General features: G+C 41.7%; 2 protein-coding genes across 2 annotated transcripts; both read right to left on the bottom strand.

Annotated features, from left to right (window-relative positions):
• Positions 1–2,822: 2,822 nt before the first annotated feature.
• Positions 2,823–4,017, bottom strand: crygmx (crystallin, gamma MX). The gene is made up of 3 exons (XM_063482974.1): positions 3,997–4,017; positions 3,325–3,567; positions 2,823–3,098 (listed from the first exon to the last, which is right to left on the bottom strand). Exons 1-3 carry the CDS (start codon positions 4,015–4,017, stop codon positions 2,823–2,825), a joined length of 540 nt encoding a protein of 179 aa, XP_063339044.1.
• Positions 4,018–5,185: 1,168 nt separating this feature from the next.
• crygmxl2 (crystallin, gamma MX, like 2) lies at positions 5,186–6,630 on the bottom strand. Its single transcript, XM_063482975.1, has 3 exons — positions 6,536–6,630; positions 5,939–6,181; positions 5,186–5,461 (listed from the first exon to the last, which is right to left on the bottom strand). Exons 1-3 carry the CDS (start codon positions 6,542–6,544, stop codon positions 5,186–5,188), a joined length of 528 nt encoding a protein of 175 aa, XP_063339045.1. The 5' UTR covers positions 6,545–6,630.
• Positions 6,631–17,814: the final 11,184 nt, after the last annotated feature.

Below are 17,814 nucleotides of genomic sequence, written 5' to 3'. Positions count from 1 at the left end.
TGTGCATCTACTTCACGTAGTAACAGGAGTTACACTGAGGAGTGTTTTTGTTGTGAACCAGGGAGGTTACTAACTGAAACTGCTATTTTAAATATAATTTCCATTTTGCATTGACATAAACCTTTGCGGGTCCAGTTTACCCTTCCTGGGACAGGGTTAACATGGGAGAGACGTCTGGTTGCTGGGCCTTAGCCTGAAGCAGCTATATGGGTCTGCCCTCCTGTGGGCCCACTACCTACAGGAGCTGTAGGGGTTCAGTACTATATGGATTGTGACGCATGCAATGTCACTTCCCTGGTGCAGTACGTGAGGTTGAGGGATATTAATTCAATATTGTCAGGCTCAACGCATAATTTAGGCTCTGGAATCAGTTATGTGGAGAGGGGTTGGACTTGCTCCAAGCGTAAATGACTGGCAGAGTATACTTGTATCCCCCCAATTTGATGCCAGCACGTTAAGATTTTTTCCAGTGGACAAGATGGTTGCTTCCCTGTATCTTCAGGTCAGAGGACTGGTCCTGATTGTTTTTCTTGTGTACCTGCCAAATGACAGTTCAGAGTACCCAGCTTTGGTGGGGTGTCAGAGTGTTTAATGTGGGGATTTCGTTGTCTTGCTGATTGACTTCAGGGTATGATTGGGAGTTACTGCCTTCCATTACTGATCAAGCATAAGATGTCAATTAGTGCACGTTGCAGCAAGACACGTTAAGGTGCAAGTCAATAATCGAGTTTTGTGATCGTGTCATCAGGAGCTGCAACTGCAAGATCACTGGTGCCAATTGTAGCAGTAATCCCAGTCACACTGGAAGTCAAAGGAGCTGTCAGGCTGTAGAAAGGGTCTGATTGGGTTGGTCAGCCTGACTATGTGTAGGTTACATCATAGATTCTGCAAAGATTCACTCCAGGAGTTTAAATCAGGCAGTAGGGTGCCCAGAGGGTTTGCAGTTATAACATACCTACGGTTTAGATTTCCCACTGAAGCATAAATCTCTAGTTTGACTGCTGCCCCTACGACCCAAACCCAAATAAGTGGCAAAGAATGCATGGATGGATAATACTTTGCCCTTGTATTTTACAGATACCTGGTTGAAATGTTTCCACGGTATGGTTTGTTTTTGAATTCAAGCTTTGACTTGGTTGAAGCTTTCGAAGGAAGAAATATTGGGATGACCAACAATGAAAATACTGTGATATCGCTGAACTGGAAAAGTGGAAGAAAAAGGATGGATGAAAATATAGAAAAATAGAAAAAGTATTGTAACTTTTGTCCTTATCTACCAAGTAGATTTTTCATGTTAAAAGTGGACAGTGAAGTAAAATTTACTATACGGAATATTATGCAAGATCATTTTCAGTATTTATTTTTTGTTTGTTTGTTTGCATGGTTGTTTTGGGTTTGTTTGTTTGTTTGTTTGTTTTTGGGGGGGGGGGGGGGATTAGCATGCACCCTTTTTTTTAACTGCAACATTATATGCAGAGCTATTTCTGTAGTTCTGTGTATGCCTGAAATGCTTTCCTTACTGAATTTTGTAAATATCTGATGTCGATGTTCCTTTTGACCTCGGATTAACTTCCAGTTATGTGTCAGGCTAGGCAGTAAAATTTCCTCTCATCTCTTATCTGGCTTTGCCCTGAGACCCCGGGTGATCAGATCCCATGTTGCACTCTGTTGATGTTGTGTTGTCTGCTGGGCATTGTTGTCCACAGATATAAAAAAATATGATAAGGGCAAATCACTGGACTTGAACAGCAAAGCTGACAGTCCTTTAATTGGACATTACTCAAGGCCAAAACTCATATTTCTTGTTGTGCTTGATCTTAAGAGATTCTCAAATGCACTCCCTGCTGGGCTTCAATTTTTTTTGAATCAATAATTAATGGTCAGTGTTATTTATTCATGTGTATCTTCGCCAATTACGTAGTGTCTAATTAACAATTTCAATAATTGATATTTATTTCTGAAAGGGTTCAGTATCTTGGGCTGATGAAAAATGCATGAGCAGGGATATGGACTGGGTTTTGCTTTTTGTTCTGAGAGAGCTTGATGCTCGGGGCTAATACCAGGCCACTTTGACTCCAACTCTTTGAGTTGGCACTGGCCTTGTGATGTGGATCTAATATGGGCATCTTTCATGGACCCAAAGCGCTTACTCTGTACCATGTGATCTCATAAAGACTCCAACATGCCCATCCTCAGATACCCTTTTTTATGGTCTTTAATAGTGAACTTCAAAGAATAAGCTTCTGTTTCCTTGATAATTTTTCTTTGTGTATGTGGATCTGTAAAATCACGAAAAACTGTAGAAACTCTTGGTATTGTTAGGACCTCAGTGATTCCACTACAGTGTCTAACTCTGTGGCCTGATGAAACTAAAGTTCAATCACCATATTAAAGAGAAAAATACCCCTCAGATTTATGACAAGCTATATCCCCCTGATCTTTTGACAGTGACAGCTGTAGCAGTCAATAGAAAATTAACAAAGGCTTCCTTTAGTTGACTTTCATCAAGTTTTCATTTATTGTGATTCCAGGAGGACAGGAGGTTAGGGACCGGCGAGGCAAAACATTCTGCTTTGGAACGACCAAAGCATTGCTTGAGCACTAAGTTGGGTAGTAATTTTACTCAACAATGCAAAGCAACACAACAAAACGAGAACCCCAACATCCGACGCATCCAAACCCGCATCATTAAAATGTATGATTTCAGGTTTGAACATCACAGTGTTGAGACCACACTGAAACAGTACAGCCATTAAAGGAACAAGAGGGTGGTATTCTTAATGATGGGATTAAATAAGGGTTAAAAATAAAAGTAATGGGAATCAGTTGAGCTCAGTGACACGTCTCAGAGAGCCAAAGGTGGGACTGGTGCTTCCCCACTCGCTATGCCTCCTGTATTCTCCAGGACGCAAGAAGTACTGGCGTCCCCTATAGTTGGGGTGTTCGTGCAGCATCCAGTAGCCCTCCATGACATTGACGGAGGAGATATCACGGGTGTGGAAACGCTCGTGCAGGTCTGGGCAGTCTTCCATTAGCTCCATGTTTTGACCGCCAAAATCAGATCGCTCGAAGATCTTCATCCTGTAGTTCCCATTATACTAGGGAAGAAATAAGAGAATAAGATAATACCACATAATACAAATTAAGGTAAAAATGTCTTTACTTTTCTGTTGCAGTCAGCCAGAATAAATTATCCTGACTAGTTACCCAGTCTACACTTCGAGATGTGTTAAAATAATCCTGGCTACTGGCATCGATGCTTCAAGTAACAGCAGTAGACATAAGAACCAAATGATCCTGAAGAGAAAATGAGTTTAAACTCACAGGAGGCACCATACGACAGGAGCGGATACAGTCATTGAAGCCTGCCCAGCGCTGGTAGTCGGGGTACTCTCCCTTGTGCAGCATGTACTGGTAGCCGCCATAATTTGGCTTTTCGTAGGCCACCCAGCAACCGCTCTCAACTCTTATTGAGTTACAGCGGCTGAAGTAGTTTTGCATCTCGGGGCAGTCACTACTGCACTCGTAGTGACGACCCTGGAAGTTCCTGTCTTCATAGAAGATAATCTGCACAGAACAGATGGCTCAGCATTAGTGTATCACCACAGAGATGTTCCAAAGACCACAGCAGAAATGTAACCGTGTAGTTACCTGTCAGGTTTTCAGGCTCTTAAACACTAATAACATGAACGCTTAGTGTTCACTGTTCAGTATTCTGAGCCAGACTTTTAAAGTTAGTTTTATCTAACAAAAGTTTCTGAGTAGAAAATTTGTAAGTGGAGAAATTTGAAAAAAGATAAGCTTAAGGGAGTACAAAAAAGTCCCAAAAGATGTGCTAGAAGCAAAGCCGAATAAAATAAAGTATAGCATTTGGTACATTTTAATGAATGAACTGTGTAATACTTTTCACAAGTTCTTTGTCTGTTTTCACAGGAAATAGGACTATAAGATCAATTAAATATTTGAGGCTTATACTATCCTTGAGAGAAGAATTACATTTCCCTGTACTTTTAGCATTTCTTACATTAATTTATAGGTTATGAAAATATGGTAAATAGTCCTTAAGAACTAACGGTATGTTTAACCCAGAGAGCGATACGTTGTTACTCTTTAAAGGTCTTTTACGTTTCATATGACCAAAAAATGTATATATTTTTACTGCTCGTTATCAGAATATATTAGTTCAACTTAATTATTTATCTATAGTGCTTAATAAATATATTAGATCACGACTCAAAGTAAGTTTTTTGCCACAGCTACCCTAAATTGGCAGTGTTGGTAATGATAAAATTATATTTTTAATGCTAAAATATAGTTATTGTTATTCTCCATTAATTTTTAAATCTACAGTCTTGCTAAAAAGCCAAATTAAGTCTTATTTTTTTTACCAAATTATAGGTATTTACTTGCATTCCTGAAAAGAAACTTTTGTTTTAGTGGTTAAATGTTATGCTTGAAGTCCAGTGGGAAAAAGTGAATTCAGTTTGGTATTTCCTAATAAATAAAAATATACTTTTTAAATATTTGTTTTCTTTTTTATATATATAACAGGTGATGTAACAAATTTGTAAAGCACTATATTTACTACACAAATCGGTATACCGCACATCAAATATCAGTGAAACATTACATTTGTTAAATTTCTTCCTTACCTTGCCCATTGTAACTGCGTTAAGTTCAGACCAGACCAGATGCGGGGCTCTCCCAGACCTCTTTATAGACCCTGCTTAGATCAGGGCTTTGCAATAGTGAAACAAAGCTTTGTCGTGTCAGCACAGTGCGCTCTATAGACTGCACAACACTATGGCACTGTTGAGCCACCGCAGCCGCTTTGTCTCTGTCAAAGCTCTGTCTGTCTATGGAAAATACTGTCCAACTGCATTTTCTCAAAGGCCTACAATAAGAGTTGCAAACATCTGCCTTTAATGGCATGAATGTTTGAAACCTGCATGTAGACTGTGAAGCTAGACAGAGCAGCAAACAGTCTGAGATCTGACTTGTATGTTAAACCCATTCAAGCAGCAGGCTTTGTTGGTTGAATATAATCAGGAAGCAAATATGCTGCCTTGCTAGAGTGTCACTGCACGTTGCATTCATGTCTACGTTCAAAAAGAAAGCTCACAAAGGACATCATTATTTTAAAGTTTTGTGTTTAATGTTCATTTGAGATGCACACGGGTGCAGTTTACATGAGAGTCCTCATTCTCCTGAATGAGCCCACCATGGGATTGTGGCAGCCCCAGTCGCCACAGGCCCTGTACTCTCCAGGGCGAAGGAAATACTGGCGTCCCCTGTAGTTGGGGTGCTCGTAGAAGATCCAGTAACCCTCCATGATGTTGCAGGAGAAAATGTCACGGTAGCGGAAGCGCTCATACACGTTGGGGCAGTCATCCATAAACTCCATTGAGTGTCCCATCATGTCTGGCCTGTTGTAGATCCTCATCCTGTAGGATCCCCTATACTGCATTGTGAAAGAAAACAGGGTAATCATGACTATTATGTTATTTTCAATAGGTGTAATCTCTAGAGAACTCTTTCCACACCAAGCTAACTTTTTAATTCAGTACTCGCACTACTCGGTTTCTTTAACTACAAACGAGATTGAGCAACAACTCTTTTGGAGCATGACAGAATTAGATTTTTTTCCTCCTCCCTGAACTGCCAGAAACACTCAATGTGACAAACAGAATTAGAGTGAAGGCACCAAGTCTTATGGGGGGTATGTCATATTCTTTTTAAAGGTTGACTCGGTCTCCTTTGTGGGCCTTGCAGCAGAGACTTTTATGCTATGACCTGTGTGAGTATCTGTAAATGACATCAAAAAGCCAGTGATTGACATCCATATCCAAAGCAGCTTTTGATGTACAAGGTGAGTGTAACGGGGGGTGGGAGGGAGGGAGGGTGCTACCAATTCTATCTGTCTGTTTGATTGACTTACAGGAGGGAACATCTGGCAGGACCGGATGCAGTTGTTGAAGCCCATCCACCAGTGGTAGTCAGGGTACTCGCCAGCGCCGAGGATGTACTGGTATCCCATGTAGTAAGGTTTCTCGTAGAGCACGCAGTGGCCGCCGCTGACACGGATGGAGTTGCAGTAGTTGAAGTGCCTGAAGGTGTCCATGCAGTCACTGCTGCACTCCCAGTGGCGGCCCTGGAAGTTGCGGCCCTCGTAGAAGACGATCTCGAGGAGAGAAGGGAGAGAGAGAATACAGTTTATGTTCAGGCATAAAGAAATGCTATCTCATAGACTCGTGAATAGGCTCTCTTTACCAACCCTCTACACTTCTTTACACATTTATTTGCACTGCTTAACAGATGAAAATCAAGGTAACTAAAACCACTGTTTGAGCTGGGGGGAAGGTTTCTGCTTGTCCCATCCAAACACATCAAAAGAAAGACAAAAGAGTATTTCTGCTGCCCTGTCTTCTCCTTCACTGAATCTCCTTCCTATACATGACTGCATGTTTTCAATTAATGCTATTTTCTCCTTCACCACCTGTCCAAAGCTGTTGCCTTACTGCAGGTGAGCTCATACCTTTCCCATGGTTGTAGGACTGTGGATGTTTGCGCACCGTAGAGTTAGACACACTTACAGGTCCTTTTATACTCTCCTGCTGACCATGAGGCCTCTGACACATTGGGGACTACTATCTTTACCTTTTCAGATGCCAGCTACTGTTCTCTTTTGTCTCATATCCTATGGGTAACTTATCTCCAAACTGCTAGAGTTTACCTATAGAATTGGCAACCCCCCCTCGCTCACAAAAATGACCACCACACAAGTGCTATTCTGTATTTGCGTGACCCCTGTTCCGCCATGACCTTGTGATGTAGCCTTTTCAAATATAACACAAAGGCTCTTTGGGTGTGAGGCCCCCCTGACAACAAAGCGTCTAAAGTGTACAGCAGCTCAGGTCATTTTTGCGGAGCACTCGCTGAAGTTGTACTCAATGAGGTCATGCTTTTCATTTTGTCTTGCTTGGATGTCGTATTGTAACAGTTGTTTTTCATCCGGTCCCAGCTCAAGTTTAGATCGGGGCATTACCGACGAGGTTTAGGTTATAATTTAACTGTTGCTCATTTTCCATTGAAGGGAGTTGATGTTGATACTGAGTTGGGCTTTTGAGTTGATGTAATCTAAAGTGATTTGTTGTCTCTTTTTGCTTCCATAGCCTGCAGTTGTACTGTGATGTCAGACGGGACTGGTCTGTTTGCAGATGAACAGACAGGACTGCTCAGTGTGTGTCTGTTTTTGTATGTGTGTGTGTGTTTTTATGATATAAAAGAAGGGGTTCGGGGCATGTGTGCGTTTGAGTCTTTGTATAAAATGATAGATGTTTGGACTTGAGTCTTTGGCTTGTAAGCATAGCCCAGAGCCGAAGGGGAAAAGGCCAGAAAGAGTTGCCGCCATGTATTGTGCTCCCAAAGCCCAGCTGATGCCAGAAAGGTCAGTTCCATCCTTTAGCCTTTCATGGGGATAAAGAGCTCGTGCCCCCTCTCCACTCTGTATGCTTTTTACAGCTTTAACTCTGGAAAAAAAAAGGGCTAATGTTTTCAGAAAACACAATAGCCATTATGTTTCTAGGCATAAACACTCCTACCCTGGTAGTATATCCAAAGCCACATGACACTATTTCAATGCTAAGAAACGGCACTGATAAGCTTTTGCTCCTTTGATCACTGATCGACTCGAAACTCTCATAGGCTTCAATAGGTTTCATGTTTGAAGCTCCTCTCTTTTTCTATGACATAAGTAGACCATTGATATCCTTTCATCATGCTGTGTAGCGTAATTGTGGCGGATTATCAGATGGGATGTTGTTTTGTTTTGTGAGTTTCTGGAGCAAATGTTTACTTTGAGAGAAAGGTTTTTATCGGAATGCATAAGAAACATGTTTAGATTTTTCTCATATGTTCACAGATTAATCATTTCTTTCATCATGCTAATTAAACGTAAAGCCTTTTTAGCTGCAAGAGGGCAAGAAATTGTACTCCGTCAAACGCTCATTTAAGCTTTAAGACCGTGATGCATTTGCTAGAATTTATTCTTTTTTTTTGTGCTGAGGTGTCTTTGAGTTGGGCTACAGCTAAGCCTGACCCCTGACCTATTTGCAGAGAGAAGCATGTAACTGTGGTGCAATACAGTGTCTAAACTGAGGAAAAAAAGTGATTGCCACTGTCATTACTGTCATTGTTCTCATTTTCATCATTGAGGAACATCAGCTAACCCTAACTCATTAGTCGGGACCTCGCCATGTCTCTTTGGCACCTTGTTTCACGGGCTCTCAAATGATCATCTTTAGCTGTGCTACAAGACATCTCCTCCCCACCCTGAAGGGAAACTAACATCACAGAGACCCTTGCCTGCTTTCTTAGTTCCCTCCGGAGGAGAAGAAAGCTACCCGCTGCGGAGCTTTCCACTCTTCATCTTAGAATGATGGAAGAAAAGGAAAGTAGAGGGGAACAGAATGGGGGTGGAGACGGGGGGGCTGTATTCGCTGCTCCATTGTGTCCGAGGATCTCATTGCGCAATCTGTGTAATCGCATGGGAGATGACGACACTATTAGCCCACAGAACGACTGTCAGTTGGGGACCTCAGTGATTGATGCACACCCCACGGATAGAGGAGAAACTCTGACAGATAGCAGCCCAACACTAGTTAACTTGCAACCTTTTTCATCTATCCGGCTTCCCAAAGCAAAACCCATTCGTGTTGCTGATACCTAATTAGAATCTGAATGAGCAATTCAGTCAGTAAAACACAGTTTTTTTGGTCAGAGGAGACTTCTTTCAGTATGAAACAAATCATATTCCCTTAATCCAGACCATAGTCTCTCTGACCCTGATACATACAATAAGTGTCACCCCTAAAATGTTGCTGGTGGAGATAGGAGAGCAGCCGTGCTTGCAGTGGCTCCAATGTGCTCTTTTACTGAGCAGTCATTACAAAAACACTATGGTACTGAGGTGTAAACAAGGGTTCTATGTGAGTTTTGCTCCTGAGAACTGGCTAATCTGGTGCTGAAAATGTGGTATGATGGGAAAGCGCTTGCCAAAAAGCCTCCCACGCCGGGAGTAGAATGAGGACCTCTCTTTTGCTGAGAGATCATCCTCTCCATTCTTTCTGTCAGAAAATCTCCAGGCATCCTCCCTGTCTTGTCACTGCCAGCGCACAGGCTCTATCGGGATTGCCAGACGCAGGAGCCACTGTGAGCCCGTGCCAGGGCCAGGATTTACCGCGATGCGTCTGATGTGCTCCATCTTTTTTGCTGGGGGATAATTAAAAGAGGAAATGGTGTTGGAAGAACAGAGTGGAAAAGCAGGAGAGGAGGGAGGGGCCGGGGGCTTGGAATGAGCAAATGGATGCAGCTGTCAATTATGTTGAATTGTTGATATGTTTGTTTTCCTTTCTCTGAGATTCTGTGTTGAACTGTTCTCCATCAGGATTTAGTTTTAAAGTTTGCAGTAAATCTTCAGACTCTACATGTAATTAAAAATATATATGTAGGCTAATTAAGAACTTCTCTTAGCAATGAAATCACCATAAAGATTTTGTTTTAGTGCAATGCTGATGGCCTACAGGTGATTAGAAAGATACAACTGTTAATGTTAGTTTATACCTTTTTATGACTTTTTATGACCTCTGTTTTATTTACTGTGGCAGTTTTCTCATACCTGGGCCACACTTTTCAACCTTTATGTTAGATCTTCCTTTCTGTGTTGTGCTTACACATTAAATTTAAGCTTAGAGGTTATTCGCAGCACTCTTCAGTGTTTGATTTCCCTTATCTGTATATTTGTTTTTTGTTTGTTTGTTTTTTTACAAATCTGTGCCGATCGAATGAACCGAGCATCTTTCTTTATTTGACGAGATCAGTTTGAGATGCTCCGCCATGACCCAAACTCTGTGAAAAGCAGGACGACTCCTTCGTCTCTCAGCAGACGCACTTTGGGGAGTGATGGCTTTTAGTTGCTCTCACTCCTCATCTTCACACTTTGTTTTTGACGTGGCGTGTCTCCCGTATCCCAGAGCTTTAAAGGTTTAAAGAGCAACTTTTCACCCTGTAATCCAGGTGCCTTTCAAACAAGTCACGCTGTTTACTGACACATGACAAAAAAGTTCAACCCCCCTCTCATCTCTTTGCTTACAAGACTGTAACTCACCTCAGAGCTTGGTAGTCATTCCTCCAGAGCACCCTGAACAAACAGAGCCTCAGCGAGAAGGGCCCCGTGCCTTTCACCAACTCACTAAATTTATAATAAGATGTGATGCTGTTGTTCACTTCTTCAAATTTGTCATCAAAGCAAATGTGTTCTGACAACAGCTAGTGACAAGTGCACCAGAGGAGAGGCAGCAAATCAGCTTTTTCACACCGCATATCAATTATTGATCATGTTGCCCCCCCCCCCCCACACACACACACACACACTCTCTCCTCCACCCTCCACCCCCACCCCCGCTACCCCACCAAGTAGACACCTTGTGATAATGAAATACATCAATTTAGAAAATAAATAATAAAGTGGGGTCAGCTTCATTGTTGCAAAGCCTTAAGAGCTTGATTGACTGCCTGCACATTTTCCTCGTTGGCAGTCAGGCAGATCAAAGGAGGGTTCCTCTTATTGCCCAAGGCCACTTGCAATTTATTTAGAGGAGCAGTGCTGCTGTCCCAGCAGGTAACATTATTGGGCAGAGACACTCAGGATAATCATATCTTTGAGGTGCCTCTCAAATCCCACCTCTGCCAGCTTTGTCATGCATGCACAAAAATACATGCATATCATTTACTAAACCCTGTCATTACTATATTAAATTAGGCAGTATATATAAAACTACGTTAATATCTTCACGTGGAGGATCCAGTTGCTGAAAAGTGACTGGCCCACCTGACCTTGGTATAATTGACTATATTTACATGTCAAATGTGTCAAAAATGAGGAAAGGTGAGGGAATTCAATCATTTGAAGGAATAAAGAAATTGAAGACAAAAAGCGAGATTTAAGTGTATTATAACTATTTAACTACATAATAAAGCTATAGAGAAAAACAATAAAACTATGAGTTTCATGATTAAGCAAACAACATTACATTTTTGGACACTCCAATCTTCTTTTAGATTTTTTTTTTGTATTTTGGTGTGTGTGTGTGTGTGTGTGTGTGTGTGTGTGTGTGTGTGTGTGTGTGTGTGTGTGTGTGTTGGTGTGTGTGTGTGTGTGTGTGTGCGCGCGCGCGCGCACAGCACATGAATAATAGACAACAAAGAGCATAATAACAGGGTCTATTTTCTGTCGTGACTCGCGCGTATGCTTACGGGCCCATGGTTTAAAATAACCTAAAGTCCTAGATGACTCTTTTCTATTACACTCAATTTAAACAAACTGTTATAGCTAATAAAGCCTTTTTATTTTATGTGTATTATTATGTTACTGTTTACATCTCAGCTTTGAGAAGCATTTAAGTTACTGAAATCTAAACAAGATTTTGGCTCATTTGATTTCAAGATTTTCCCACCTTAATATATAAAAGAAAGTGAGAGCTTATTTTGATTATTTTATGTTCTAATGTCAAATCAAAAAAAACAAAAAACAAATCTGACCTTTTAGAAAGGTAAATACAAACTAAAAGCTATGTGATTTTTTTTTAAAAATTAGATGAAACAGACTTTTTTCGTTTAAATTACATTGTATATTTTTTAAACTGATTTTGATTTAAAATTTCCAAATCATTTTTAGACAAATATTTATTATTAGCAGCAATTTAGTAAGAAAGAAATAATTATTTTAAAGTTTAAGAATATTTTACACACTAACAACCAGTTAAACGATTGACACGGATCCTTTATGATCTGAATCTATTAATAATCACTTGTTTCCCTGAAACGTGATAATTAGATGTTATATTATTGCACACCGAACATATTTATACATGTATTTATTGTTATTTGAAAACTCTGCTTTGCTCCCTGTATTAATGCCAGTGTACTTATTAGGAAATTTCCAATAGCTGCTTCTTTGTTCTAATCCACTAAAAGACTACATATTTTCAAACTTTACTATTAAATCTATAGACACATACAGATTTGTTTTTCTGTTATACTGGGACTTTTCAGTGGAGCTCAGTTTGTCTTGATAGTTGACCAGTTTCAGAAGATTTTGCCAATCAGCTCCAAGCACTAGAGGGCACTGGAAGCTAAAGCATTATCTGGCTGCCTGGTGGCGGTTTTTAAGTCCTTTATACAACAGCCATATCTCAGAGCTGCTTCGATGTGTGTTTGTTTGCTTGCATCTATACATTAGTAGGTAAGCTTGGACTCACATGTATATAGACACGAGTTAGACAATGGCACAATTTCATGTGATACGGCTCCGTGTAAGTCAGTGCCACGACTCGTGTCTGTACTGACGCCTATCAGTGGTCCAACATGGCTCCACCAGGGGAGAAGTTTATAAAATCACTAACAGGCTGACATGACCTGTGTCCCTCAGCACACACACTGCTTGTCCACTTGTTTGTAGAAGTCAAACACACACGCTGTACACACAAACACACACGCTCTAGAGTTGGTTTTAGAATGCTAGTTTCAAACAAACTTTGACTAGACGCACACACAGTTGTGTGCGCACACACACCCACACAGCATGGTCAAACAAAGTCTCAGATAGACAATGAACAGTTAGCTTTGTAGCAGTTTCAAGCCACTATGTGTTTTTGAACTGCAGATGTGGATGCTGACTGAAGGATCAGTGCACAAACTGCAGGACTGCAGAGATGGCAGTTCTCCCATAGGGTCTGGCACAGCCCAGGCCTTTTGTGTCGTACACCATTTACACTGTTCATTTAGCCACAGTAAAGAGACTGGTGGTGCTCTCTCTCTCTGTTTTGTGGCAGGTGATCATTTAAAAGTGCATCCTCAAGCTTGTGTGCGCGCATTTTACTGCATATGGCAACCGCAAAGGCTTTTCACAGATATGTTGCTTTAAAAGTGTTTTGTCCTGGCCATTCTGGGATGGCAAGGAAAGAATCCAAATTGAGTTCTCCTTTTTCTAGTTGGTATTGAAGACTATAGGTTTTAGAGTTATAAATTCTATACCTATCTCTGTGAAAACTGCAGGTTTTTCCCTTTCCTACTGGGAATTAATTGCAGCCATGAAGCGCATGTATGCGAGGTGGAATCAAGAATATTATTAAGATCGGTGCACAGTTGTTTTGCGTTGAAGGGTAGCAGCGAGACGCACGTGAGGCTTGACTTGATCTGAGTGAGGCCTCGGAGGAGCAGGAGAGAGAGACGCTGCTGTCCCTGGACTGCGGAGAGAACGGGCCCTCGGCACAGTCCCTGGAAGACCGAAAGCTCCACTCAGGGGAGTTTCAACCAAATTAAAAAACAATGATACACTAAGGGAGAAACTAATGCCAGTTCCCATCATCAAGACCCACATTCTTCACTGTTTTGCTTTTAACTTTTGGTTTGTTTTTTTCCTCTCTCCCCTTTCCCTCTCCCTCTCAGTCTCTGACTCTATTTCTCTTTTCCCTCCACACTGTTGTTTTCTAGTTTGTTTTCCATCCGTACTCCTCTGGCTGTCGCCGAGCGCTACAGCCACTTTCAAAGGCTCGGCTGTCACGCGCCGCCTTTGAGTCCCGTTTGAAATTTTAACGTACATGTTGTCAGGGTGCCGTCAGGAGTGATTGACAGGTCTGTCCCAGAGCAACACCGGGCTTGGCAGGCTGGTTGTCTTTTGTCAGAGGCAGCCGAGGAGAAGCAACAAAGGAAAGGAGCAGAGGAGGAAAAAAAACATACATAAATAAAACAAAACTGCTCTTACCCATTTCTCAATAAAGACCAAATTAGATTAATCTTAAGGCAGAGCAAGGCAGGGAGGCAGTTGTGGAAAAAGACTTGATATTTTCTCTGGCTTTGTTCCCTGCTATTGATGGTACACTGCTTAGACACTCTCTCAACAGGACACCAAAGGCAGCACAGCAAGAGTTGTATAAAGAGCCAGCTGTACATATTAATGTTCATTTTCACCTCCCTTCAATGCAGAGAAATTCCAAAGTACAGTTTGTCCTGGACTCACCTTTGTTTGAAACTGAAGATGTGATGCTTGTGGCCTTGTCTGCAGTAGTTTTTTCCCCTTTAAATAAAAGCTCGGTAGTGCCAAGATCTGGTGGAAGAATACAAAAATCCTCTTTCTTTAGAGTGTTGATAACTGGAGTAACGGATATGAGTCAACTCAATTCTTAACAATAGCATCTTCAGGAAGAAAACTCTTCACCTGATGTGATGCACCAGTTAATAGATGGAGAAGAGTGTGACAACAAGCCTCCGATATTTTCCTCACCTCTATTTCCATCGCCAGTAAAAAGTTGTTGTTTTTTTAACTTGGCAGATACACAAGATGCTTCTGTTTGCTTTCTTAGGTAATTACCTCGCTCGAGCTGTTGTGTAGCTGAATTGCAGGTCAGATTAAGCATTTCTAGGGATGTTGTAATTTCCTATTCTGAGATAAAAGTCACTGATTACGCTCTGCCTCTTTAGACAGCCCAAGAATAAAAGTCTAGGATAAAAATATTCAGTCTTTGAGATTCATATCAACTGCCAGTGTTGGAGTTGCAGGGCAGCGTAGCTGAGCTCGGGGCCCACAGTAGCAGAGCACCCAGTCTGCTCGAGTGTCTTTGAGCAAGACACTGAATCGCTGCCAGCTCCAGCCTGATCTCTGACCTCCCCGTGCAGCGAGCACAAAGCTGCAGACTTTCTCCGAATAAAATCAAAAAATAATGAGAGCAGAAGCGCAGGTTCATGTGAAAGTTGTGCAGAAGTTTGTTTGAACGGTACAATGGAGCGGTGATGATTGATTCAGTGGTTTACATAAAAACGAGGGCATTAACAAGTCTCAGCGCTTTGAAAATCAAGGACAAAAAAAAGAAAAAAAACGTCCCATCTCTCTTTTCACGCAAGAGCGGCTCGGCGTGAAGGGAGTTGAACAACGTCAGCTGCAGGAACTGGAACACCAAAATACAACTGTATGTGCAGTGTTAAGCAAGCTGTTTCTGTCAGCCTGGGTCGTCGACGGTGCTGTGAAATCCTGCACGGGCCCTATTGAGATGTAAACATGAGACGGAAGAGCAAGGACCTGCAGTAAGGACCTTGAAATCTGAGATCTAAATATGACCAGGAATTGAGGGAAAACACGAGCTCTGGGTGGGTTACTTACTGTAAATGACTTAATTTTATGTGCCCACATCTATAGAAAACTCCCTTTTTTGTGCGTGAATGTTAGTTTGGCCTCTTTTTTCTTTTGCTCGGTTGTGAGCTACCGATAAATAATTCCCCAGAACCGGGTATTTTTAGAGTTCCATTTATTTCAGCCATTGACAACTTGTGTCAGCAGCTATGGATTTGAATCAGAGGGGAAAGTGTAAGCCTTGTAAAGAGCGAGGGCTTTTGCTTGTATAGAGTACCGCACATGATGGGTTGAGTGACTTCCACTCACTTGCTGAAAGGTTAGGCTTTTCCTTCTGCTGGTATCTTTTTAAAAGAAAACAAGTCTTCTGTTTGATAACTGCTTGACATTTGACAGTCTTTTCAGACCAATCAGACGAGTTTTTTTTTTCTTCTTCTTCTTTTTTTTTTGTATTTTTGTTAGCCGCCTGGAAGAGCATCAACAAGGAAAAAAACATACTGTATTGTCACTTCCCTCAAGCCTTTCAAAGACTGTCTTTCGCCACAGCTATCAACATCAGATACCGTGGGTGCTGTGCTGATTTTTTTCTCCTTTCATTTGTGTTTATTTTTTCTCTTCTCTTGGCCTAACCCATTCCCCTGAGACCTCATCGCTACCATCAGAGCAGTGTCAAAGTGTCAACCACCTAATCTTATGGCAGCATTGCCACAATATGAACCTCGGCTCTCCTCTCCTCTGCAACTCTCACAATCAGCTCGGCTGGTTGCACTGAAGCACTCTGTTTTGTTCTCTGCGGGGCATTGTCGCTATATCTTTCTTTATAGTTTCAGAATGTGTTCTACTGTAAATTATCAACTGTATGTTATCTTGGAGGAAAAGCGAAGAGCAAGAGGGAAGCAACAAAGCCACCAGTCTCTATGGTTACATAATTCATGTTAGCCATATTCAAATAAAATTTATCACATTGTCAATCATCAAGAAGCAAACGTGTACGAAAGTGTGTGTGTGTGTGTGTGTGTGTGTGTGTGTGTGTGTGTGTGTGTGTGTGTGTGTGTGTGTGTGTGTGTGTGTGTGCGTGCGTGCGTGCATGTGAGAGACAGAGCACAGATAACTCTGAAGTGATAAATTAATAACGTCCTACCATGGGAGCATGTGAATGAGCATGTTTAGTCATTCTGTTTGACAACAGAAGGAAACGGCCTATTCCGTGGGGTAGAAATCAAATTTCACACTTTTCATAGATATTGTTTCCTCCTCCAAATGTTTAAAATATGGAGTCTTCCTCTGGCAGGGGAAGTGGCTCAAACAGTACTTCGCACTGAAGCAACTTTTGTTTGGCCATAAACCAGGAGAACATTCTCTCAAGGAGAAAAAAAAACAGCATGTGGTCTGAATGTCCTTGGTTTTTAAGAGGAAAGCAGCGGTTCATAAGTTCTCTATAAACTGGAGAACCTTGAAAATAAACACACATGCCACATGCACTTTTTATTTTTAAAGAAACAGTTTCCCGTTAAATAATTCTCACCTGACACGTCCTTTAGTATTCACAGTTTAGATCTCCTTTTAGGGCTAAAAATGAATGGCGAGCATTTGAGTTAATTAAAGAAAAAATAAAAACAGAGGCTGGTTTTAATCTCAAACATACAAACAATTCACATGTCCTCAATACCGTCACGTACCAACCTGCCCACACCTGCTTTCCAGTAAGCTCTGAGTCTTTATGATCTGTCTATAGAGGAAGATCTCCCCGAATGCATAGGCTTGAACATGTGAGGAGCGACTGAATGGATGATTAAAAAAAAGAAACACAGAGACACACAGACTTCTCCGCTGATTTCGGCTCTGAAGTCAGCCAGCCAGGTGTCGAGTGTTTGGGAGATGTCGTTTGAAAAACTTGTGAGAGACGGAGAGAGAGGGAGTGACTGATTGAGACTCTTGAGCGATTATGAGCAGGAACAATGTGCCACAGATAAACAAGCCCTCACATCTCAAAACTGGAAGTCTAAAATGTTGAACGTTTGAAAGTCTTTTTTTTCTTCCTTATAAATAAGACGAGCCTCCCTCTCATCGGCATAGAAAGCATGTGTTTTCAGCATGTGTATCGACACAGACAGCCTACCACCATATGCACCTTCTACCTACTCCATTCTGTCCTGCTTTGCACAAGCGCGCCGATAGAAGCACTGCTGCTGTCTAAACGGAGGTATGCCAAACAACTCATTCTCTTTTTCTCTTTCGTTTCCTTTTGTGTAGGGCCAATCTGACCCCTGTCTTGCACCAGGTGTGCATTTCCTTGATCCCGCTCTCCTTCAACCCTCCCCTTCATATTTACACCCCTGCCGCCCGCAATGAATGATTCACTTGGAGAGGCTCCCTTCCTCCATCAGAAAGCTTTGCAACTATACACTATAGCCCAGCCTCCATTTCTCTGATCTCACTATGTTGTGTAACGCTTGAAACACCCTTGCGTTCTCGTACTTGTTTCTTTTTTTTTCCACGCTCCCTCTCTTGCTCTTTCTCTGAGTTACATTCAGTATTGACTGTTTATGCTTTTTAATGTTGTGGAGAGGGCCCGGGGCTTGCGGATGGGGGAAAAGCGCTCTTCTTGACACACTTACGCCCCCGTAGTG

The sequence above is a fragment of the Pelmatolapia mariae genome, linkage group LG8, assembly GCF_036321145.2.
Source record: "Pelmatolapia mariae isolate MD_Pm_ZW linkage group LG8, Pm_UMD_F_2, whole genome shotgun sequence".
Classification (NCBI taxonomy): domain Eukaryota; kingdom Metazoa; phylum Chordata; class Actinopteri; order Cichliformes; family Cichlidae; genus Pelmatolapia; species Pelmatolapia mariae.
This window is presented reverse-complemented; position numbering and strand designations above follow the sequence as displayed.